This window comes from Panthera pardus, unplaced genomic scaffold, assembly GCF_024362965.1.
Source record: "Panthera pardus isolate Hobbes unplaced genomic scaffold, ASM2436296v1 HiC_scaffold_1, whole genome shotgun sequence".
Classification (NCBI taxonomy): domain Eukaryota; kingdom Metazoa; phylum Chordata; class Mammalia; order Carnivora; family Felidae; genus Panthera; species Panthera pardus.
In genome coordinates, this window is record NW_026526654.1 from 73,220,686 (window position 1) to 73,246,671 (window position 25,986).

The 25,986-nt window shown below is 38.2% G+C and overlaps 1 protein-coding gene across 3 annotated transcripts in view; it reads right to left on the reverse strand.

Annotated features, from left to right (window-relative positions):
* The window catches only part of COG6 (component of oligomeric golgi complex 6), an 80,061-nt gene extending 62,985 nt beyond the window's left edge, over positions 1 to 17,076 (reverse strand). For 2 of the 3 annotated variants that reach the window (XM_019447684.2, XM_019447685.2), the window contains exons 1-4: positions 16,834 to 17,076; positions 13,864 to 14,007; positions 9,489 to 9,560; positions 4,982 to 5,040 (exon numbers count right to left, since the gene is read on the reverse strand). In XM_019447684.2, the coding sequence (XP_019303229.2) occupies positions 4,982 to 5,040; positions 9,489 to 9,560; positions 13,864 to 14,007; positions 16,834 to 16,986 (428 nt within the window). In that variant the 5' untranslated portion in view covers positions 16,987 to 17,076. The remainder of the gene's footprint in view (positions 1 to 4,981; positions 5,041 to 9,488; positions 9,561 to 13,863; positions 14,008 to 16,833) is intronic. The other variant, XM_019447682.2, reaches the window with a different exon arrangement.
* Between the last annotated feature and the right edge of the window lie 8,910 nt (positions 17,077 to 25,986).

Below are 25,986 nucleotides of genomic sequence, written 5' to 3' on the forward strand. Positions count from 1 at the left end.
GTTGGTACGCTTGGGCTGTGAGGTTCTAAAGTCAAAGTCAAATGCTCTGAAATAATATAGCAAGTTAGAAAGGAAAAGTCCTCTAGGTGGCAGTAACATTCTGATGATCTCAAATGATAATGTAAATAGTGTAATTAAATCTACACAGATGAATGGCATACGCCCTTAATCATCTTATGGATATCAAAAAGTTACTTTATCGGGTTTTGTTTTACAGTGTTTAAGCTCCAATCGTTACCACACAGGATTTGAAATAATTATAAGAGTTCATAAAATTCGAGATTATTTAGATTAATCATTTTTACTGAAACCTTTCCAGAGCTTCTTTCAGATCTATCTCTAGAGTCAATTTACTGGGCACAAAGGAAACAAATTTCTTTAGTTTATAACTTACTTTTGCTTTAACCAAATCTAGTATTACCTATCTTGATCATACTTCTTTTTTTTTTTTTTTAATTTTTTTTTAACGTTTATTTATTTTTGAGACAGAGAGAGACAGAGCATGATCGGGGAAGGGTCAGAGAGAGAGGGAGACACAGAATCCGAAACAGGCTCCAGGCTCTGAGCTGTCAGCACAGAGCCTGACGCGGGGCTCGAACTCACGGACCGTGAGATCATGACCTGAGCCGAAGTCGGCCGCCCAACCGACTGAGCCACCCAGGTGCCCCTTGATCACACTTCTTAATCATTAAATTTCATTCCAGATAGTAGTTTTGACTAGTGTGTATGTACACACACACACACACACACACACACACACACACACAGAGACATAAAAGCCATGAAATAAAAAGACTTTAAGCCAGAGGCTCTATTTCTACAAAAGATTTGGTCCAAAAATATGTTTAACGGTCATATTGCTAAAACAAGGGTTTGGTATCTCAAGATGACAACTTTTAAAGTAATGATGAAATACACTGTAATATATTTTTAAAATCATATTACTCTTTGCTTTCACCCTATATATTCTTCCCAGGTAAAACTGCACAACCTTTCTGATAGAAAGTTACTCTCATATAGTCCAATCACTTGGTTTGGGAGTATCTGCGCAATCTAAGAACACTAACAGGGACCTACAATATATAAAAGCCCTAAGCCAGGGTCTGGTGTGACAAAAGATACATATCAGACCTTGCCTTCATCTTACATCACAACTGAAATATGGTATGTTCTGGAGAGTTTTTAATATCTAAATAAAATCATATGAAATAAATGTTAATACAAAACATATAAATGGCTATTATAAATTACAGCCTCTTTGGGATGTGTTCATGTAATCACTGTAATCACTTGGAGATGTATTATATGTTATATAATACATAAATAAACACAGCAAATACATACTGTGAAATAATGTGCAGCAGATAAAAAATATGAGATAGATCTGGAGCTATTAATACAAAATGATCTATAAAGCATTTCTCAGCTACAAAAAGCAAGCCACAAAAAATATGTTGGGCAACAACATCGAGTTTTTAAAATATATATATATACACACCCATAAGTGAATTTTCAGGACATGTATTCATAAATTACTTAAATATTTAAAATAAACAGACTAATTAATCCTAATAATGATTCCTTCAAGCATTCTCAGAACATGATGTATGAATCTTATGGTGCCTTCTTTTTCTTTTCCTGAAAATCTGCCTCTGCCATATTTTAACTCTACCTTCTAGATTCACTTTCACCAAATAATTTCAAAATAATAAGAAAAAGATTTTAAAAATGGGCAAAAGATACAAAAGAAAAAAAGGATTAAGAAATATAAATGGCAAGACAAAATGAAAAAAAAAAGCTGACTCACCCACCAACAACATTCAATAAAATATAAATTAGGAGTATGATGCTACTGTTCATCTATGAAATTGCCAAAGTTTTTCATGACAATACCTACTACTGGCAAAGTTTTAATAAAAGAGACATTCTCATTTATTGCTGATAAATATGTAAATTGGTATAACCCTTTTGGAGAGCAATTTAGGCAATATACATTATTTCCTTAGTACATCCTAAGGAAATAATCTGAACTGCACATAATGATTTAAAAACATATGCCAAACCATTATTTTTAGTATTGGAAACAATACTAATATTCAGTGATATAAGAATGTTTAACATACGTGTTGGTTCATTCACAAGATGAAATATAATTTCACCATTAAAAAGCATGGTTTTTCTAAGTAAAAGACACAGAAAAATGAACATAAATTTGTTTTCAACTTTATATATTTATTTTTGAGAAAGAGAGGAGAGAGACAACACACACACACAAGCAGGGGCAGACAGAGGGGGAGAGAGAGAATCCTAAGCAGGCTCCAAGCTGTCAGCGCAGAGGCTACTAGGGAGCTTGAACTCACAGTGAGATCATGACCTGAGCTGAAACCAAGAGTTGGACGCTTAACCAACTGAGCCACCCAGGCACCCCAAAAGTGAACATAAAATATAAGTGAACAAAGTAAAACAGAACTACACACATATGATCACACTGGGAGGAAATATGCCAAAACGTTAACAGTGGTTATGCCTGTGTAGTAAAGTTGTAGCTGATTTTAGTTTTTTTTTTTCCTCTGAATTATATACATACAAATGAGAGTAAGAAAGAAGAAAAGAGGTCTCTAAGCTTTCCTGCCCGAACAAATATGTTTCTGTAATGTATTTTTATATGTATGTTTATGCAAAATAAAGTATTGTATTTTTGTTACAAACTGCAAAACCTGAATTAAAGTAGTTTATAACAAATAGCACAATTAAAATACAATTAAAACTATTAAAAGATAAAATAGTAAGAAATAGTAAGGAAGGATGAGAAAGTAAATAACATAGCTGAGGAAAACTATAACCTAAGCTTCCTAGCCATCAAAGCCAATGTAGACACAAGATGTGCTGATTGCTTTGTCTAATAAAAGCTCTGGAAGAAGAGAGAAGGATAGTGTCCCTTGACGGATTACCAGGCAATGTGTTCAGCTCCTGTGTAAATCACCTAATCAGCTATTCCCTTTTTTCAGATGTGAAAACTGAGGCTGAAGTTAAGAAGTAACTTGCTCAAAATTAAAAATCTAATGAACTCTTACCCCAAATTTAGATTAGAATTCAGGTTTTTGTCTTCAAAGCCTACATTCTTTCCACTTCAACATACTATACCTCAAAAAGAAACATAAACATTCACCAGAGATTATTTCTCTGATTCTAGAAAGAAATTTGGCTGGTGGGCCTTCACAAGAGATAAAAAAATATATGGGGCGCCTGGGTGGCTCAGCTGGTTAAGCATCCAACTTCGGCTCAGGTCATAATCTCAAGGTTCCAGGGTTTGAGCCCTGCGTCCCGCTCCACGCTATGCAATACTTGCTTGGGAATCTCTTTCTCCCTCTCTCTACCCCTCCCCCACTCGTGCTCCCTGACCTCTCTCTCAAAATAAATAAATAAACCTAAAAACTTAAAAAATATATATGTATATATATAAAGTAGTGACTTCAATAGCATTAAAAAATATGCAAGTAGGGGCACCTGGGTGGCTCAGTCAGTTAAGCGTCAGACTCTGGATTTTGGCTCAGGTCATCTCACAGTTCGTAAGATCAAGCCCCGTGTCAGGCTTCATGCTGACAGCGCAGAACCTGCTTGGGATTCTCTCTCTCCCTCTCTCTGTCTCTCTCAAAATAAATAAATAAACTTTAAAAAAATATGGAAGTATATTTATGTGGATATCACTTCCTGATTATCAATGAAACCCATCTTCTATCAACTAAATATTACAAAGAAATATTAACCGCAGTCCTGTGAAGACAATTCTGCATCAAACTTTACCTATTAGAGCGTCAGCTATCACAATGACTGAACTTCTAATGTAGTTGGAAAAATATTCATGTCATTTACACATCTGTCTTAATAAGAATGGCATGTTATCCAAATAAGCCCACAGAATTTCTATTTTTAAAGCTAATTGCTTATTTGACAAAGTTTCTTGCTAAAAAGATAAGGTAATACTTAAAAATGGAAAAACAACTGTCGGCCAGCTTCCAGGAATCTGTTATAATTTCTGCTGTGTAATTTTCCTACAATACTTTCCACAAATGTTCACTTGGCACATCATATCCCTAGCTCTTGGGATACTGGAATGTCAGAAATTTTCACTCCCAAAAGCATACCCAGCCAAAACACTTTCATCGGCTTATTAAAATAATAAACATGAACAACGTTGCTTAGTTTTGAGAATATACAGATAGAAACACAATGTTCTAACGTTGCCTCCTATAAACATTAATCGGGGTCCCAAATATGTTACAAGCTCCAATACAATGCTTAGTTTTCAGTTTTTATTTTATGTTCCTTTCTTGGCATCAGATTAGCTGTATTCCATATTCATTTATTCAGAAATTATTTATTGAATCTACAATGCATTAGGCACTGGAGATACAAAGAGAGTTAAAAAACTGTCAACGTTCTCAAGGAGCTCACAGTAACCCACAACTGATTACAAAAGACTGTAATACACAATAAAATACATGAATCCATAGTCTACTCACTTTCATTCACCCATTTATTCAGTCAACAAATATTAGCATACCTATTTGTAAACTACCACAAGAAGAACTTAGGCAGTTAACTCTTAATTATATTAGAGAGGACAGACCATAGCTAAAAATAAGAGACAATGAATGTGAAAAAATAAAAATAAGACTACCAAAAATCTAAAATCATCTACATTTTAAAAAGCAATCTTTTTCTTAAATCCATAGCAAACAATAAACAACACATTGTCATCTCCAAAAAGTGAATAATCCTTCAACCCCAATCAAGTTTGATACTCCTAAAATATTGTTTTGTTTATTTTCCTCTTGGATAATAGCTTAGAACCTTACATGCTGTATGAATTTTGAATCATATTTTTTATTATTTTAACTTTGATTTGGAGTTACCTATAATTTTCTTTCCACTTAATCTCCAAATTAATGAAGAAGAAACTATACAAAGAAAAACTTACCTTTCAGCTTGAAGCTTAGTGGTTTTTACTATCAAATCTTGAGTCTGTTCTTTTGCCGCCTAAAATTATAAACATATCCAACATGAGTACATTTCGATTTTTCTGTATTTCAGAAAACTAATAGTACCACTTACTAAAGCTCAAACTTAACAGCATGTGAGATCACACTCCAGAGCTCAAAAGTTTTAAAAAGGCCAAATAACTGAATTAGATGTTGCCAGGCTCATATACTACCTTTACTAAGAGAAGCTCAGAGTTCTCAACAGACACAATGCCAAGGCTTACAAGAAAGAAAATGGTGTGAGGACGCTAAGGCATTCAACAACTCATGATGTTTTTAGTGAAACAGAACTACTGGAAAAGCAGGGCCGGAATAAAAATCATGACTTCCGTTATGAACATGTGACTTGAGATACCATGAGACCTCTAAATAGAGTTGTAAGTTAAGTCACTGAAACGCTGGTGTGGAACTGAACAGAAATGCCCAAGATGGAGATAAACATTTGAGAGGTGGAGTACACGAACTACCCCTCATATAGGGTTTTGGGGAAGATCAGAGATAGCCCTATCTAAAGGACACAGGGCTGTTACCGACAAGTTTTGTGTTAAGCAATCCTTCCTTCCCCAAGCCAGAGTCGAAAGGATCAGGAATGAAAACTTGATGAAAAGCTATTCTATCCTAAGATTAGGCAATTATTTTACAGTAGACTGAAACAAAAGAAAATGTAGCTAATCAGATTCTCAAAGACCTAAACATAAAGGTGGTTAGCAAAGAGAGGAGAAACAAGTGGATGTTTGCGGCTGGAGACATGGGGTCCATGCCCTTGAGGGACATGGAGTGGGCTAGAATTATGTATAAATAAAGCCACTAGTAAGTGGAAATTACAGTTGACCTTGAACACCACATGTTTGAACTGTGTGTGTCCACTTACACAAGGAATTTTTAAAAATAATACACTATAGGGGCACCTGGGTGGCTCAGCCGGTTAAGCGTCTGACTCCGGCTCAGGTCATGATCTCACGGTTCGTGGTTCGAGCCCCGCGTCGGGCTCTGTGCTGACAGCTCGGAGCCTGGAGCCTGCTTCTGATTCTGTGTCTCCCTCTCTCTCTCTGTCCCTCCCCTGCTTATGCTGTCTCTCTCTGTCTCTCAAAAATAAGTAAAAGAAAAAAAAATTTTTTTAAATAATAAAAAATAAATAAATGTAAAAAAAAATTTTTTAAATAATACATTACAGTTCTATAAATCTATTTTCTCTTCCTTATGATTTTCTTAATAACATTTTCTTCTCTAGATTACTTTATTGTAAGAATACAGTATATATTTATATATATATATATAAAAAACACAAAATGTGTTTTGACTGTGTATGTTAACAGCTTCTGGTCAAGAGTAGGCTATTAATGGTTAAGTTTTGGGGAGTCAAAAATTAGGCATGGATTTCTGTGCGCACGGGGGTCAACTCCCCTAACCTCCTCATTGTTCAAAGGTTAACTGTATAAAGCAGACAAACACATATTATAGAAGGTCAGTCTCTTAAAGATAGGATACCAGAGCAAATATGGGCAGATACGGGGTCATTTCCATGCTGGAACACGATCATAAAGAGCAAGCTTCTGCTGCTAAGTTTCTAGAGCTGCATTAGATCTACACAGGAAACCCCAGCCCCCTGCAAGTTCTGGGTTCTTAGAGGCCTAAGCCTTCTACAATCTTTCAGACTGTCAGCAACGTTTCTGCCTTATTGCTTCATACAGGTATCCCATCAATAAGAGCCCCAGCCCCACCTCCATCTGAGTCCGTGCTCCTTGCAACCAGATCGCATGCCTAGCAAACAGTAGGTATTTGTTAAGAAAATAGATTTGAACCTAGATAATTCAGCACATCAATAACTTTTGAGGAATGGAGTCGAACACAATGACTTCCATGGTACTACTCTAAAATTATTACTCTTTAAATCTACTAATTTCTTCCAATTCTTCCTCGTCTTTCCTAATCCCATTTTACTTTCAGGATCCACTGCCACCTTACTCCTGCCTAATACAATTTTTAAGAATATTTAAAATATTTTAAAAATTCTAAAATATATTTACATTTTAATATTTGTGAAAAAGGAATGCCACACAAAATCAATATCAAAAAGTGCTTCCTAGCTTCTTTTTTTAGCTGTAGTCATTATTAAATTGAAGGCATATCTTACAAAAAACACCACCTGTTAATCACTGACGTAAGATACTTGATTACAATGTGATGCAGTAAGAATTATGCATATTTCTTGACTCTTCATTTATAAATTGTGGTAACAATCCCAAACTAATGTTTAATAATACCAGTGAAGATCATTATCCTAAAACAATTTCCAATTTATCTTAAACGTTGAGGATGATTATTTCTCATTGAATAATAAACATATGCCTCTAAATGTAATTTATCCAAGCAAATCCACAAAGGGAAAAGCCACAGCATATAAAAAATTACTGGTTATATTTTTTCAGTATCTTGTAATAATAATTTCTAAAATGTCCCCAATCCAAAATACTTTTTAAAATATGAGCTAATTTAATTAGTCCTGTGTATAACATCCTAAAATGAAAAAGTAATACTTTCCTCCATGGATAAACTGAAAACCTTATTCTAGAGTTGACAGTCTGAGCGGGTACCATTAAGATTTCAAAAAATAAATCAGTGCCAATGGATGAAAACTTCCAAAGTCACCGATCTAATCCCTGCTAATACAAGAGTCAAAATCGAATGTAAACAACAAGTAGTACAAAATATTTTTAAACATGCAATTTAAAAGCCTAGAGGAGAATCTTTTGCAAGTGACGAAAATGTTGCACCGTGATTATGGTAGCTGTTTCATAGGCATATAATTGTCAAACACATCGATTTGTACACATCAGACGAATGCGGTTTATTACTGCACATAAATTTTTCCTCAGTAAAACTGATATAAAAAAGGAAAGAAAGGAAGAAGGGCCCATGCCATTATAGGGGAAAAAAATAGGGTTGGTGGATGTAAAGAAAATATCGAGGACAAAATGAAGAGGATACTCTGTGATTTAAAATACTTATAATCTGTTTTGAAAACAGCACGAAGGATAAAAATACTCTGATCTTTTCCATCTACAAATAGGTATAATAAAAAGAATAAAAATATAATTGAGGATAAGAATTAGGCAATGAGATACAACCACTAAAAAGAGGAACTTGAGTAATCCTGTATAACACAAAATATAAAATCAGTATTACTAAGCAAATCCAAGAGTATAGTATAGAAAACCTTATAGAGTGTAATTTGAGAAAAGGCATTAAATCAAGGAAGCTAGAAATAAAGAGATAAATAAATAAAAGGAAATAAAGAGAAAGTGACAGAAACAGAATCGTCAAACAACAAAAGTAATACTAAGTGACAGAATACTGCAAAAAATGTGAAATGACAATTAGCAAAGATTTTATGACTATTTAAGGGCTATATAATTAATAAAGATCTAAAGATTGAATAGATATGCCAATAATATTTGATATATTAGTAAGAGTACTGAAATTTAGATAAGGCTAGGAAAGCTAAAATTTTAGAGAAACAGGAAACTGGCTAGTTCTAGAGACAGATCATGTAAGTAGCTTATGATTAATTTGGGGAATATGCATAGATTAATGATTCTTCCTAGAATCAGTGTCGCTCTCAACAGTTCTAGGAGAATCTTAAAGGTATAAGTTTGAAATATAAATGTGAAGGTGGTAAATACAATCATGACTGACTCTCATGGGGAAATCCTAGTCTATTCAGTATTCCAAAATTACATAAATGAGGGTAATGCAACCAAACTAGACATTTCAAACTTTTTTTTTTTCTTTTTTTTGAGACAGATACAGAGCATGAGCAGGGGAGGGGCAGAGAGAGAGGGAGACACAGAATCCAAAGCAGGCTCAGAGCCCGACGCGGGGCTCAAACTCACGGACTGTGAGATCATGACCTGAGCTGAAGTCAGATGCCCAACCAACTGAGCCACCCAGGCGCCCCTGAAACTGCTTTAATAAACAGACATAGAGCCACAGATATTTTCCTGAGGTTTTGTGTGTGTGTGTGTGTGTGTGTGTGTGTGTGTGTGTGTGTGTGTGTTTGGGGGGCGGGGGGGTGCTGAACATAAATCATAATTAAGCTGGGTCTTTGCTGAGCACAGCTTTAGTGTCGACTTACTCCTAAGACTTTCTACTAATGAACTCATTTCTGCTGGACTTACGGGATATTATAGGATTGAAAGGTTTATGTTAGCTCTACGCTGGCTAGATCAAAATATAAAGGCTTCAGGAGTTAACTGAACAGTATCAGTAAATTATCATGCAAAGAAACCCATTTATAGTTAAAAAAAATAAGCATAACATTTATATTCAAACTTCCTATTGGGCATGATATATTAGACATCCATATATTTGACAGACTTAGCTAACAATTTCTGAAAGCTTACTTTGAGCCAGGAACTATGCTAAAATCCAGCCATTATACAGTACCTGTAGGCGACTTGTCATGTCTTGACAACAACTGCTCATTGCTTGAACATCTTCATTTATGCTTTCAAGTTCCTGAAAAGGAAAAAAAGTAACAATAAGCACTACATATATTATTAAAGAAATTCTCTTAGCCAAATCCTTATTTTCATCTCACGAATTTTTTTTTGGCAGAGCATGACAAAAGATCCCATATTTAAGACTGGAAATAATAAAATAATAACATCTAATGTTAGAAAAGATAAAAAGAAATTAGTATAAGCTTTTTAAAAGATGTGACAATAGGAAACAGCAAATAAAATATGACTACCTCGTCATTCAGAATTTTAAAATTAAGATTTATCCTAAGGAATTAATCAGGTAAGTGTGCAACAATATATGTAAGATGATCAACAGAACTGCCTAAAACAAATGGAAAATGTGAAACATTTCCAAACACACAATGGAAATCTGTGCGTTTATTAACAATGCACAATCTGTGCGTTTATGTGTGTGTGTGTGTGTGTGTGTGTGTGTGTGTGTGTATGTATTTTCGTTGGCATGGAGGGATGTCTATATAAGGTAAAAAAAATAAAAGTACTATGAAACAATGCATATAATCTCCCCCACTTTTTAAGAAAAGTACATATATGTATATAGAAAAACATAGGAAAACCAGGCAATAAAATAATGACCAAGGTTATTTCTGGGTGATAGGGTCATAAACAACTGTTCTATTTCTGACCTTATCTAACTTTTCTATAATGGATTATTTGTAACTTTTAATTAATAACAACAAGCAAATATGAAAACCCAATAAACTAAAAATAGTGCCTCCTCTCTCTCATCATCACATATTGGATCATGCCACAAACCTGGTAATTTTCTCAGTAACATTCTTTCCCTCTGTACTTCCATCTCTAGCCCCCTCCAGATACATGTGAATTTAACTGGCCACTAAGTCCGGTCATTTATATCCTTAATATATATGTTTTCTCTGTTTCTTTTTTACTACTCTAAGAGCTACTACTTTGGTTCAGGTCTATTGGTACCACTTGGGTGAACTGATCATTTTTTTTCAACAGGTCTCCCAGGCTCTATACTTTTTACCAAACCATTCTCTAGTCTTTATTGAGTCAATGAAAAATACGATTTGAAAAAATGGTATCACAAAACCACATTTAGCTTCATACTGCACTCCTATCTTCTTTTTCACAATTGGGTGTCACTTAACAGGAAGATATACAAGGAAGTTTCAGTGGCAGACCACAGACAATCCCTTTCAGCACCATGCCCAGACCTTCAAATAGAAACGTGACAGTTTTTATGAAGGGACAAGCCAGTCAGAGGGCAAGTAATAAGAAAGCAGCCAGGTGAGGCTATAAACAAAGTGTGAGGATGAACCAGTTAGAAAATCACTTATCAGAATATGAGCATAAATCTAAGTTCTAGAAGTAAGATTTTTCTCCCTTCTCTCCATAAAGTGCTTTGAATGAAATATAACTATCAGAGTACCCAATGTTTTTAAATGTTCCTACATTTCACTATAAATAGGATATAAATCAAATTATTAAATGAAGTCCTAAGCTACTTTGAAGTGAATAACAAAAAAATCAAATAAAAAATAAAAATTAAAAAATAAAAAAAAGCATGATTTCAAAATATCAATTAATATCAGCAACAGCAGAGACCTAAGTAAACTCATCTCACCATTTATTTTTGAGAGAAGACACAGAGAGAGTGCGAGGCAGGGAGGGGCAGAGAGAGAAAGGGAAATAGAGAATCTAAAGCAGGCTCCAGGCTCTGAGCAGTCAGCACAGAGCCTGATGTGGAGGTGAACCCATGAACGCTGAGATCATGACCTGAGCCGCAGTCAGAGGCTTAACCAACTGAGCCACCCCGGCGCCCCTCTAAGAAGACTTTTTTAAAAAATGCCATTTTGGGAGGCGTAGGTGGCTTAATCGGATGAACGTCCAGGGCTTGATTTTGGCTCAGGTAATGATCTCATGGTTCATGAGTTTGAACCCCGCATTGGCTCTGTGCTGGCAGGTGCAGAGCCTGCTTGGGATTCTCTCTGTCTTCCTCTCTCTGCCCTTCTCCCACTCACACTCTTTCTCTCAAAATAAATAAACTTTTTAAAAAATGCCACTTTCACATCCAAATATTTAACAATAATCTCTTAATATCAAATGTCTTGTCAGCATTCCAGTCTCTGCAACCGTCTCAATTTTAAATAATTATTTCAAGTCAGGAACTAACAAAGACTCACAAATTGCTACTGGTTGCTACTTCTCATTTCTTTTTTTTAATCAACAGAGTCTCACTCTTCCCTATTTCTCTTTGTCTTACAATTTATTTGTTGAAGAAATTCATTTGTATAGTTCCCAACAGTCTGCATTTTCTGACTGCATATTTGTAGTGTTAACATATTCCTCTGACCTCAGTATTTTCTATAAACGGGCAGTTAGGTCTAGAAGCTTGATCGTATTCTGGTTCATTTTTCTGGCAAGAATTTTTCATAGATGGTGCTGTATACCTTTACTAGAAGTGATAGATATGGATGTTTCTCTCTTTGTGAGGTTAGCTGCCAGTGATGACCAATGGCTAGATCGATGGTGCTCAACTGGGGCAACTGGGTCCCCCACCGTGGCATATGGCAGTGTCTGGAGAAATATTTGGGTGGAACAACTAAGGAAAAAGTGGTACAACTGGAATTTAGTGGTTAGAGCCCAGGGATGCTGTTCAACACCCTAAATAGTGCGACCCCAACTGCGTGACCCAAAACAGTGCCAAGTTGAGAAACCTTGAACTAGATCCATAAATTCAACAGCAGTGCCAAAATCTTCTATCAATCCCTCTTCATTTCTTCAACAGAATAAAGTTATAAAGAGCAGCTTCCCCTCAACAACTCTATGTAGTTGGAACAAAAGACAGGATAAATGTTGGACCCTTTCCTTTTATTTAGTAGGTTTCACAATAAGTTGGTTCCCTTATATCCACCAGATATAACCAACGAGGGCTCTTTTTGGGTTTTAGTATCAGTATGAATCCATGCGTTTAAACATGTTTGATAGGTTTCAGCCCACTCAGTTATTCTTATTGATGCTCTAACTGTCCTACCTCTGGCCAGTGGAAGCCTCATTAACTTAGCTCCAAAGTTCTTCTGCCACTTTCCCCATAGTCTTAGCTTCCCTGCTTTCTGATATGTGCAACATTGTCTTTTGCAGTGGGAAACAGTGTTTAGAGACCACAATCTGGATGTGCTCATGAGTACTCTTTCTATTTTTGCTTAATGTTTATTTACTTTGAGAGAGACAACAAGTGAACAGGGGAGGGGCAGAGAAAGAGGGTGAGAGAGAGAATCCCAAGCAGGCTCCACACTGTCAGCATGGAGCCCAATGCGGGGCTCGAACTCACAAACCATGAGATCATGACCTGAGCCGAAATTGAGTGTCAAAAGCTCAACCGACTGAGCCACCCAAGCATCCCTACTCTATTTTTATGAACACTTAACCAAACATTCCTTTCAACCTTCCAGATTTTAGCCTTAGTGAAATCTTTCTAAACTGTTAAATATAATCTGTTTATTAATTAGTCATTAACATTATATATAACATACACCTCACACAGAATAATTACATGATACTAACAAAATTAACAAAGTATTGCATAATAAATATAATAACATAATAAGTAAAATCCATTTTTACCCCATGGTGAGTAGACTGCTCACTCAAATACGATAAATTATTTATGCACTGAAGTAACTGATCTTAATCTGAAAATTTCATAATTTATGATGCACTAAAATAACTCACTCCTAATTAATCTCCAATGGAGAAGTGGTTATGCAAGGAGGTTTATTCAGTAAGGAAAAATTTCACTGGAAAGTCATTTAAAGAAATGTTTCTTCTTCTTGTTGCTAAAAAAGCAAAAATTTCGGGGCACTTGGGTGGCTCAGTCAGGTAAGCATCCGACTTTGGATCAGGTCATGAATTCAGGGATCGTGAGTTTGAGCACCGCATCGGGCTCTGTGCTGACAGCTCAGAGCCTGGAGCCTGCTTCGGATCCTGTGTCTCCCTCTCTCTTTGCCCCTCTCCTACTCACATTCATTCTGTCTCTCTCTCTCTCTCAAAAATAAACATTTAAAAAAATTTCTAAGAGAATATCCTAGAACAAATGTTACAACTTCTTAAGAAGCAGCATTAGTGGAGGTCACAGATTCAGAAATCACACTAAGTGAAGGACCTAGGTGCTGCGAGAGTAAGTAGTTAAATCTTCTATTTGAACACGGTACATGAATAGTAAACGTATCAACCCAATTCATAAAAATATTTAGCACAGAGTCAGGCATACAGTTAAGTTCTCAATAAATGTAAAACAAAAAGAATTTACATACTTCCTTCACCTCCTTGAAAATGTTGACAAACTCTTCATTGATGGCTAAACTTCTGCGTTCAATATCTCCACGTAAATTCCTTCGAGTCCGCAAACTGTTTTCAACGAAAAAGGTTGAAAGTGCCTTGAGAGCTTCCAACATTTCCTACACAAGTGATAACAGAAGACAATTACTGGGACTGATTTTCAAATGTTTTCCTAATCTCAAGCCAAATTTTAATGAAATCATTTTCAAATTATGTTTGCATTAAACAATCAAAAAATACAGGATGGCCTTCATAGTACTGAATAGTAAACTTACTTCCAGAACACAGTAAGGATCTACTTACTTGTGTATTGTAGCATATATACAAGATTATTCACAGCAGGATAGTTTGGAATTGTCAAGACTGGAAATACCCTCAGTGCCCATCTAAAGAGGATTGGTTACAGAAATTATGATATATCCATTTTAGGAAAGATGAAAATTCTTTATGTACTTAATATAAACTTCAAGATACGGTAAGTGAGACAACAAGGTATAGAAACAGTTATAATACCAACTGTTACAAAAGAGAAAGGACTATGGTGCATGCATATTTGCCAGTGAATAGATAAACTACCTCTGGAAGGATATAGTATGTAAGAAGTAAGCACCACCTGTAGCCTCCAGGCAGAGAACTGAGTAACTGGCAGCAGAGAGGAAGGCCTCTTTGAGGTGACTTCGGAACAGAGGCCTGAGTGACAGGAAAGGCATCCATGGGAACCAAGCCAGTCCACTAGAGGTTTTAGGCAAAGGAGTAATATAATGTGCTTTATATGTTCAAAAGTTTATTCCAACTTTGTGAGGAGAGCAGATGGGGGGCGGGAGGGGGGGGTGGCAAGAAAGGAAGCAGGCAAGAAGAAGAAACTAAAATAATCCCAACAAGATTTGACAGTGACTTAGAAGAAGACAGTAGCATTGCAGACGAAGGGGAGATGATTCAAAACAATTTTTTTTTCAAGGTAGCGCCTATAGGATTTGTTAATGGACTGAATGCACGATGTGAAAACAATGACAGGAATCAAAACTATTTATACACTTTTTGTTTCTGTGGGTACCTGATGTTCTTTACTAACAGTGGAAAGTAGAACCAGTTTGGGGAAAAACTAAGGGTCTGGCTGTGTTAAGTTTTTATGATGTCGATCAGGTATCTAATTGGAGCTGTCATATGAACAACCGACTGTTACAAATCTGGAGTTCAGCAGAGATGTCAAGAACAGGGTTCGAAATTTGAGAATCACCACCCTTTTTGCTATTTAAAACCATGAAAGAAAGAGACTTCTCTTACAGAGACAGTCTGCATAGAGGACAGAAGGGAGAAAGAAGACCAAGCCCAGGATATCCAATAGTACCCTAACTCCAGATATAAATTCCTACAGCTGAACTAGCATATATCCTAACAGGTTTCTGTGTTTCTGTTAAAATGGTATTGTGTGATATTGGCTGGATTGACAAAAACAGTAAAGCTATTTAAATTTAGTTCTATATTTAAAAGACCATTACAAAGATTTACTGTACAAAAAAGAAAAAGATGAAGAAAAACCATAGACACGGAGGAGGGCACCTGTTGGGATGAGCACTGGGTGTTGTATGGAAACCAATTTGACAATACATTTCATATAAAGAGAAAGAAAGAAAGAAAGAAAGAAAGAAAGAAAGAAAGAAAGAAAGAAAGAAAGAAAGAAAACCATAGATGAAGCCATTTCTTTTGACTACAACCTTGAAATTTCCTAGGCCTGGCTCAGAAGTAGTTAGTAAATCATGAATGGACAAGACCACACACACAGGTGCAAATTACAGTTTTCTCAGTTATTTATTTGATATGATTTAACCTATACTTTTTCCATACCTTATTTTTCTCCTGGGTAAAAAGAGAGATAATGTTATCTACATCATAGTAGCTGTATTAAATGAGATCATACATGCCAGTATCAGACACATTAAACACTTAATAAACTGTATGATAACATGAACATTTAATAAGAAACAGTAAGGGCCAGGCACTGTGCTGAGAACTCCAGACAGACTCTCTTGGTGAATCTCCACAACAACCCTGAGAAAGTTACCAGCAGAAGTCCCAATTTAGAAATGATGAGAAACAAGCTTAGAGAAATTAAAGCACTTACTCAAATCACAGTGCTTCGGTTTGATGGCTGTATCCAATAAGCGGTGGCCCCAGAGCCCGTCTTTCTTACTATATTATAATGTTATTTTTTATACACATTCTTATTGACGGCTTATTTTCAGTTACCTACAAATTTACCTATAAAGGTCTCTCTCACTGCTACCTATACTTTTTCTTTATGTCTACTGGCATGACGAATTTACCTAAAGATTCAAAGATACAGAAGAGATCATCATCTAGGTCAGGGGCTGAACGGAGGAGTTTCAGGTGCTACTCGGGAGAGGATGTGGACAGTTTATCTTGCAAAGAAAAACAGCATGAGCCCAGATATCACAGACAGTGCTTAGCTAACAAAAACTGATACAAATTATTCCGTTTGAGCTCTGAGCAAGCAGTAGTTCTCTCGCGCTGCAAATCACTCCAGTCGTTCTCACTCGTCAAGTGGAAACGCTCAATTATGCCTATCCGGGTTCCCCAGTCCCTCCTACCCCCTTTGCGTTGTAAGTTACTCCGACACGGGCGTCTAAGCCTGCCCGGGGCTCTGCTCTCTCCCTGCTCAGACCCCCGAACACCTCCGGGGTACGGAGATTCCACGTTTGGCTACCCGGATCCAGAGTCTTCCAGGACAGGTTTTTCAAAAAAGGGGTGACACCCAAGACACCTTTTCGCTTTTCCAGGGGCCCTTGGCCTCCCTCTTCCTACCCGCCCCACGCCCGATCTGGAGGCATGGAGGCACGAGGCAGTGGGTGTCGACAAACGCCTCCCCCGGCCAGGGTCAACACCGCGGACGACTCTGGACCCCGGGCCCTGACAGCCCCGGTTACCTTGTCGTTGTCCAGCCGCGTCTCCAGGATCTTATGCAGCTTCCGCGACAGAGGGTTGTTGGTCTGCGCCGGGCCCCCGCCTGCCCCATTGCTGAGGCCGTTGGCAGCCGCGGACGCGGGTACTGCTACCACTTCCCCACCGCTCTCGGCCATAGTGTCGCAGACCCCGCCCCCAGCTCCGAGGGGACCCCCTAGGCTTTCGGCAAGGACCCGCGCCGGCCGCGCGAGTACTGCGCATGTGCGCGGACTGCCGCGCATGCGCCCCGGGTCCCGGAAGGCTCCGCCAGCCCTGCTCAGCTGAGCCACGCTGCTGGAGAGGCGGGGTTAGAGCGAGGGGTAGGTGGGCAGATCCTGAGGGTCCCCTTAGGGAAGGGGAGACTGAGGGGAGGTTTCGTATACGGTCTGAAAATCGAATCGTGTTTAAAATTTGGGGATTACGGTTAAAAGGATTTCAGAATCCTGAATCAATGAAAATCTAAGCTAAGCTTGAGTAACATACACTTGACACCCGTGCCTGGCGTATAAATTCTACAGTAATTAAATTCATTTAATTTACCTTTTTTCATTTAATTTTTACCTAATTCATTTAATTCTACCTGATTTTTTTTTTTTTGTAAAGTATTTATTAAAGGTGTATTACATGCTAGGTACTCGAGTAGGCATTAGGGGATGTCTGAGACAGAGGAGTTAAATGTTAAGATTGTGATGAGTGTTCTGAAGGTGTTGAAGTGCAGAGTTGAAAGAGAATAGTGAAGGGAGGGTCCTACTTCACCCAGGAAGGTCTGGTAAGGAGTTCCCATTTAAACTGAGATTTGAAGGACAGTCTGAAACATGGGGTGAAATCGTTCCCCCCCCCCCCAGAGTGTATAAATGCAAAGGTCCAAAGACAAGAAGAAACATGGGTTGGGGGGGTGGGGGGTCCATGAATTGGCCAAAGCCAGTGCGGCTGCAGAGTAACAGATGAGGGAGTAATACGATGAAAAATAAATTCCCCAGAGGGTCTAGATAACAAGTATTGTTGTTTTTTTACATTTCTTTTCTCACTTAAAAAAAAATTGGATCAGAACAAAATCTCTGAACTTCTTGTTTAGTATTTTTCTGAAACATTAACCACTTAGCTTTTGTCCTAATTTGCGTTGTCGTGTGTGTATGTATAGACATAGACATAGACATATATGTATACCTGACCAAGACACTCACCCCGGTTCCGGCAAGTGAAGAAATGGCTCAACTGGCAAAAAGAAACGACTGTAAAGTCCCTATGACTCCAATAAGAAATACATAGGACTTAGATGAAGCAAACTTGCAAGTGTTATTGAGGGAAAAATAAAGAGGAGGGAGGGAGCAAGAGAAAGAAAAACTAGAAACAACCAAAGTGTCCACTGATAAAGTACTGAACAAATACATTATGGTTCGTTCACTCAGTACAATACTATGCAATGCGGGTGCCTGGGTGGCTAAGTCAGTTAATCGATTGACTTCTGATTTCACCTAAGGCATGATCTCACAGTTTGTGAGTTCGAGCCCATGACGAGCTCCGCACTGACAGTGTGGAGACTGCTTGGGATTCTTTCTCTCTCTGCCCCTGCTCTCTCTCTCTCAAAATAAAGAAACTTAAAACAACAACAACAAACAATACTATGCAACTGTTATCTACCACAAAGGAAATTTAAATGCTCATGTAGAAAGAATTCCAAAATACAATACATGGAAAAAGCAACATGCATTATAGTGCATATAGTGTGATCCCTGTGTGTAAGAAAGAGACAGATACACTTAAACTTTAGCTTTTTCTTTTTTTTCAGGATGGCATTCCTGTGGAAGGGAGGCTTTTACTTTTCATTTTGTACGTTTCTAAATGGACTGAAAATTCCTATCTTAACCCATGTGCCACTGAATTATTAACAGAGATTATTAAGGTAGGGTAATTATGGTCTATTTTTCTTTGCTCACTTGTACTTCTCTGAATTTGCAGTTGTAAAAAAAGGAAGCAAAATCATTTGAAAATTAGAATATTATGTGGTTGTATAAAAACAAATTATTGCACAATTTAAACATACTTAAAGCCCTTTGTATATTTTTTAATTATCATATGTCCTATAAGGCTAACTATAAATTATAAGTTAAATGCTTAAAATCAATATTTTTCAAATGTTAAAATAAATGTTCTGGTGAGCCTTGTCAGACATGTATTTATATATATGTATGTATATAATTGAACATAAAGGTTTTCTTTTCGTGAAAATGTGAAAGGTAATTTTGTATACTGAGCTCTTTAGTATACTAGAGCACTAAAAGAATTAAAACACAGGCTCTGGCTTAAATATTTCAGTTTAATGGGAGAATAAAAACATGCACATAAAAGGGTAAAGCATTCTTGGAGTGCCTGGGTGGCTCAGTCGGTTAAGCGTCAGACTCTTGGTTTTAGCTCACGTCATGATCTCACAGTTGGTGGGTCCAAGCCCCTTGTCCTAGCCGTGCTTGGGATTCTCTGTCTCCCTGTTTCTCTGTCCCTCCCCCGCTGGCTCTATCTCTCTCTCTCTCCCTCCTCCCTCTCTCTCCCTCCTCCCTCTCTCTCTCCCTCTCAAAAATAAATAAATAAACTTAAAACAAAAAAAGTAAAGCATTCTTACATAACTACAGGGGAAATGTGCTGTAGAGTAAAATGCAGAGATTCTTACCTTCCAAGTGATGGTTGAAATCACTTGGCTTCTGAAATAAGTGGGAATCATATTATACTGGTGTGGCTTCATTAAAATATGATATGACATTTATTAAAGCCATATCTGGTGAGTCATAGAATTTTCAGCCCTCTGTACTTTTCACTGTATTAATAGCAATAGCTCCTATCGCTTAGCGTTCAAATGTACTGATAATCTGACTCAGTGCTAGATATTTTTAATATACTATCCTTATCTTGATAACTACCCTGCAGCATAAGGATCATTACCATGTTATCATGTAAATAGTACTCTGATGAGTAATCCAAGACTAACAATCTTTCCAAGGCTATATGGCTAACTTTAGATCGCATAGCTACTTCTAGCTAAGTTGGTAATTAGTTGCCAAATTCTATTACTGCTTCCTTGTTTTGGTTTTGAGTTGTGTACACTTCTTACTTGGAACGTAGTTAAAATTTTGTAACTAAACGTTCAAATGCATTTTATGCTGGCATTGACTTGACACCATTCTTACTGCCTTCACATTGACACCAGCATTATTTTTCTTTAAAAAAAAAATTGTTTTTAATGTGTCTTTGAGATGGAGAGACAGAGCACAAGCAGGGGAGGGGCAGAGCGAGAGGGAGAGAGAGAATCCCAAGCAGGCTCCGTGCTGCCAACGCAGAGCCCGAGTGGGGCTCCAACCCACCAACCGTGAGATCATGACCTGAGCCAAAACCAAGAGTCGGGTGCTGAACCAACTGAGCCACCCAGGTGCCCCTAAGTTAGAGTTCTTAATTGCAATTAATAGGAGCTGACTGTGGATGGCTTAAGGAGAAATTTATTTAACAAGAGGATATTGGGTAAATCTCAGAATCAACAGGAAGGATGAAGAGCTGTGCTCAGAAAAGAGGCAGAAACAAAAGGAGATGGGCCACATGGAACAGTTGCCAAAATCACCCCACACAGCAGCTCGCTGTGGGTCCCATTGTCATTACTGCTGAAGCCTGGGATCCACGGGTCACTGTAGCCACGTTCCTGACCCCGGACGTAGGATGCCTCCGTGGCACAATTGCCAATGCTCTTTGGAGACTACGTTGCTTAAAATTTTACCATTCCTGAGGAGTTCTCCACTGTCTCTGCTTTTTGTGCCACTTTCTCTTGTTTCAAAGTCTAGGACAAGTGCTTCCCATCGGCAGAGCTCAGGTAACAGATTTGTGCACATTGTCAGGGAGCTGAGAAAGTGCACAATTGCTCAAAACTAGAAAGAATATTCATATACTATGCAACTCCCTCTCCCACACATGCATGCATGCATACACATACGTATATTGCAAATGTCTACCACAATTTACCCCTTTTAAACAAAATTTTTTTAAACGTTTATTCATTTTTGAGAGAGACAGAGTGCGAGTGGGACAGAGGCAGAGAGAGAGGTAGACACAGAACCCGAAGCAAGCTTCAGGCTCCGAGCTGTCAGCACAGAGCCTGACACGGGGCTTGAACCCACAAATTATGAGATCATGACCTGAGCCGAAGTCAGAGGCTCAACTGACTGAGCCACCCGGGCGCCCCTCACAATTTGCCCCTTTAAGTGGATAATATCAACATGTACTCTTCTTCCCATACTTATCCTTAAAAAATATTTTTGCCTCATTTAATGTAATTTATTTACCACATAACCAAAACCCCACTTACTTTATCCCGTGAGGTAACAAGCCAAAATTGAATCTGTTTTTCTATTCCAAAGTCAAAAGCTCAAAGTCAGAATTCTCTCTAGTTTTGCTCCCCCCAATATCATGTAATTTATGGATTAAACTGTAAAGTAACCACCGAGCACCAGTTTTTTAAAAAGTGCTATTCGAGAAAGAAAAGTCAGAAAACAGGGGTAATGTCAGAGTTTTTATTTCTACAACTTCACAGAGCTGTTATTGGAACACAGGATTTCTGTTCTTTCCACGACCCCTTTGTCTTCGGCCAACACATCAGTTGACCAAAGTTCTTTATCCACTGAGGTGACCCAAACTGCCATGCCAAAAGCAGCTGGGCCTCTGATGGGTCTGGCTGTATGAAGTTACTGTGGTTTCCTTTTAATTTGGCCCCTGGACATGGAAGTCCTAGGAAGTACTCAGGGAATTCTGTAGATGGCTGTCCTTACTTCTTTCTGGGTCTACTATATAGCAACACCCAACTTCCCCTTTATGGTCAGGATCCGTCACTCTGCACAACCATATAACCCCCTTTTGCGTCTGTTCACCCACTTCCACTAGGAAGGAGTCTCATCATCTGGTTCAACTCGGACAACTCTTATTACTCCTGGAATATGTTAGTTCTCTTTCCTAGGGCCCTGACACTTTTAATGACAAGATCTAAGCTCTGCAATAACACACATCTATTCTCATACTTTTAGAAGACAGTAGAAGTGCAACCAACACAGAATTCCAGAGTCAACATCAGCAGCAGTGCCAGACTTTTGGAGACCAAGAACAAAATGTTTGCAAGTGGGTAATAAATACCGTGGAGATGCCATTCCCACCCACGCCCTTTATCTGTAGATCGTATATTCTGGCTGCAGGAGAAACAGGACAAACACTGATCTCCGGTTTGGAGAATGGCATGCATAAAACTTATGAGGTGCTGTCTTCTTGCTGTTTGTCTGTGGAGGTCCTGGTAGCACGTTCTGTCTTTGCTGCATATTTCTCTCAGGGACTTAGAGTAGTGATCCCATGTTTCCTATGCATCTTGAATCACAACTTCCTAGCCCTTTTTTCGCACCTCCTATTTTTTGCCTTTACCACTCACTCCTCAGTTTTTAGGCATTGAAGCTTCTCACGTTGAAGTACATACTGATTTCTCTGATCTCCCTGTGACTTCATGAATTTTGAAAGTGCCTTCCAGTTTCTCATATTCTTTTTTATTCAGACATTTTCTGCAGTAGTTCTCATCCTTCGGTTTAAATTCTTTGAAACCTTAGCAGTGGTGGATGTAATGGTCTCAAATTTTTTAGCAATAAAATTATTTCCAACCTTCTTCAAATGAAATTTGCGGGACGGGTAACAGTGTGGCTGATCTGACTGAAGCCTCTTGCCCTTTCTCCACTAAGGACGGCCCTTTCTTCATCCGTACAGCCTCCTCTAGTTGCCTGTATCACTTGGAGTTTTGAGGCTGCAAAGTAACTGACAGTGTAATTTATTAGAAGGGTATGAAGGCTCAAAGGGCTGAAGGGAAGACTGAAGGCTCAACTGAACAGATAGCAATGGGAGATCTTAGCGGCTAGAACCACTATTTGGGTTTTAGGGCACTCCTGCTAGGTTTATTTTTGTTTGTTTTTTTTGTTTTGTTTTGTTTTGGTTTTGGTTTTTGGTTTTTTGCCTTTGCTCAACATTAAAAGTCCTGAAGCAAGTCCACTTTGGCCACATGCCCATCCATTGGTCAGGACATCATGATTTACAATCCCAACCTGATAGCATGCAACACCAGAAAGGTAATTGTAGTCAACTTCATAGCTATAAATTTGTGGTCTGGGAGACAGATAAGGAAGCAATCTATTAAGAAAGGTGCAAAATCAACTAGGTAGGAAAGAGATTAGTTTTAACCCCAGCACAGGGGAGAGGTGGGAGACTGTCCTGAAGATTCCAATTAACTTTGAGCAGACAGCAGAGGTTAACTGCAGCTAGGTGGGGCAGGAGGTATAATTTGGCAATTATATTTATGAAGGTGGCATGGTAAGAGCTGTGTCAGAAGTTATAGTAAAGCTAAAATGACTCAGGGTGAAACCATTTGTGAGAAAATGCAAGGATTTGAAAAGCCTCCTTTCTATATGAAAAGGCTTGGTATTTTTTTAACTTTTTTTTTTTTTTTTGAGAGAGAGAGAGAGAGAGAGAAAGAGAGAAACAGAGCACAACTGAAGGAGGTACAGAGACACAGGGAGACACAGAATCCGAAGCAGGCTCCAGGCTCTGTGCTGAGCTGCCAGCACAGAGTCCAACATGGGGCTCAAACTCATGAGCTGTGAGATCATGACCTGGGTGGAGGTTGGATGTTTAACCAACTGAGCCACCCAGGTGCCCCCGAAAAGGTCTGGTATGTTAACAGGCAGCTCAGGTATCGCTATTCTGGAAATTGCCACTAGGTTCCAAATCCCTGTCCAAAATCTCTGATCATCACTTGAAATTTTTTGAGTAAAGAGATGGACAAATGACAGCAACTCCAGGAAAATGCAAAAATAACCAGAGGAAAAATAATGATAAAATCAAATCCTTGGAATCAATATTTCTATACCAAATTTAGAACATTAAGGGCAAATCTAGGTGACCACAGCTGCAGGAAATAAATAAAAAAGAAAATGGGAAATTTGAACAATATATAACCATCTGAAAAATGTGTGTTGCCTTGTTCTTAAATCTAATATATTAAGGGGTGCCTAGGTGCTCAGTCAGTTAAGCACCCTACTCTTGATTTTGGCTCAGGTCATGATCTCATGGGTGTAAGACTGAGCCCCGCATCTGGCTCTGCACTGAGTGTGGAGCCTGCTTGGGATTCTCTCTCTTCCTCTCTCTCTCTCTGACCCTCCCCCGCTTGCATGCGGGCTCTCGCTCTCTCTCTCTCTCTCTCTATCAAAATAAATAAACATTAAAAAAAATCTTAATGTTAAATATGACATATTAAATTTATAATTTTCATTTATAGTGTTTTTTGTGATTTTAAACTTAATAGATGCAATCTTATTTGATAAATTTTTAACAGTATTTATAAGTTTAAATAAATCTGAATTATCAAATCTTTATCGTTAGGTTTATAAGTATCATTTAAGTACTAAAGAAAATTTTGTAAGATTTGTGATTCCACTTGCTTATCTGTTTGAAGTACTTCAGAAAACCAGATGTATTAAATATCTATTTTAAGTTAAAAAGTTTCAGATAATCAAAGCAATTGCATTTACAAAGACTTTTAATTATTTAGGAGAACGTACACTTTGCATGACTTTAATGTGAAATGTTTAACATACGAGTTAAATTTAAGAGTTGTACTTAAATGCTTGGGGAAATTTAGTATCTTAACTTCAGAGACTAGCTGAGTATTAATTAACAATCACTAGATTAGTAAGTAGACTTATTTGACATATAGGTTGTATGTACAACTTATATTTAAAATTTTAATATGTTGACTATCAGTGAAAATAAATGCAGATGTAAGGATTTCTTTCTGCATACAAAAGCTATCCATATACATTTAAGAAAAAAGCACCTCCATTATCAAAAGATAATTTTCCAGAAGGATTGATGTAGCGTCACCGCGGAAAAAGAGAACGAATTTACAAATGTCCAGCACGCTTGCCCCTGCAAGGTGCTTGGGCCTCTGTGGAGCCCATTTGAAAACCCCTAGTGAAGTGGTCGATGCTCTGGTCCTGTGGTTTGAGTCTCAGCTTTGCCACAGTATGACACTGGGCCATTCACCTTTCGCCTGCCATTCTGAGTCTTATCTGCAAAACATAGTAATGCCACCCAGATTGTTGAATCACGAGGATTTGATGGAATCAAACGTGTGCAACATGTAGCATATAATCCGTAAAGTGACGCGTCGTTGCCACATTCGTCGGAGCTATTGCCCACCACCATCAGTGGAACCAAACGATAATCTTTCATTTTTGCCCATCTCATGCAACAGTTTCTCATTTTCGGGCAGAGCACGTAGAGTTTCTCACATTCCCTACCCTCTTTCAGCTGCAGGCTTCATCTGGCGCGTGCATGCACATACACACACACACACACACGCGCGCGCACTTTCATAGTAAGGTGTAAGCATCCATGTGCTTCCTGGAGCTCTGGTTGTGGCCTCCTTCCTTCTGTGGATGCCTGTATCTGGTTGTGCAAGCTTCTGCTTGTGTTTCTTGTCTATTTTCATGGTTCTCATCTGCAGGGTTGCCAGCCAGCCTCTGTCATGTAACACTTACCACATTTAATCACTGGATAGTAATGGCTCCAATTTAAATCGCCGCAGTTAATATTTTCACTGTTCAACTTCTATGATCTAAACCACAAATTTCCCTCTCTTTTTATTTGCCCTCCTCCGGTAGCCATTCTGCATAGACCTGACAGCCTTCCACTTTTAATTGATTGCTATTGATTCTCTTTTCAGAATATATGAGCCCCTGGCCTCTTTGCAGAAGTAAGCAGTCCACCTGTCACAGAGAATCTGATTTCTGTTGAACTCCTGCTTGAGCTTCCCACGAACCTGTACTGTGCCTTGGCCGTCCTGTACCCTCTGCCTGGAACACATCCCTTTCTTCTCCCCTTGGCTCGCACTTTGTCATTCTTTTACTCTTCTCCAGAGCCTCATCTTCCAAAAATGTTCCCAGCCGGGCCAGGTGTCCCTCCATGTGTTTGCATATCCCCCTACAGATGGTTCTGTAATTGCACTTCTCACATTATATATCATCATCAATACATTTTTATTATTCCCACTAATCCGTGAGCTCCCTGAGGCTAGACAC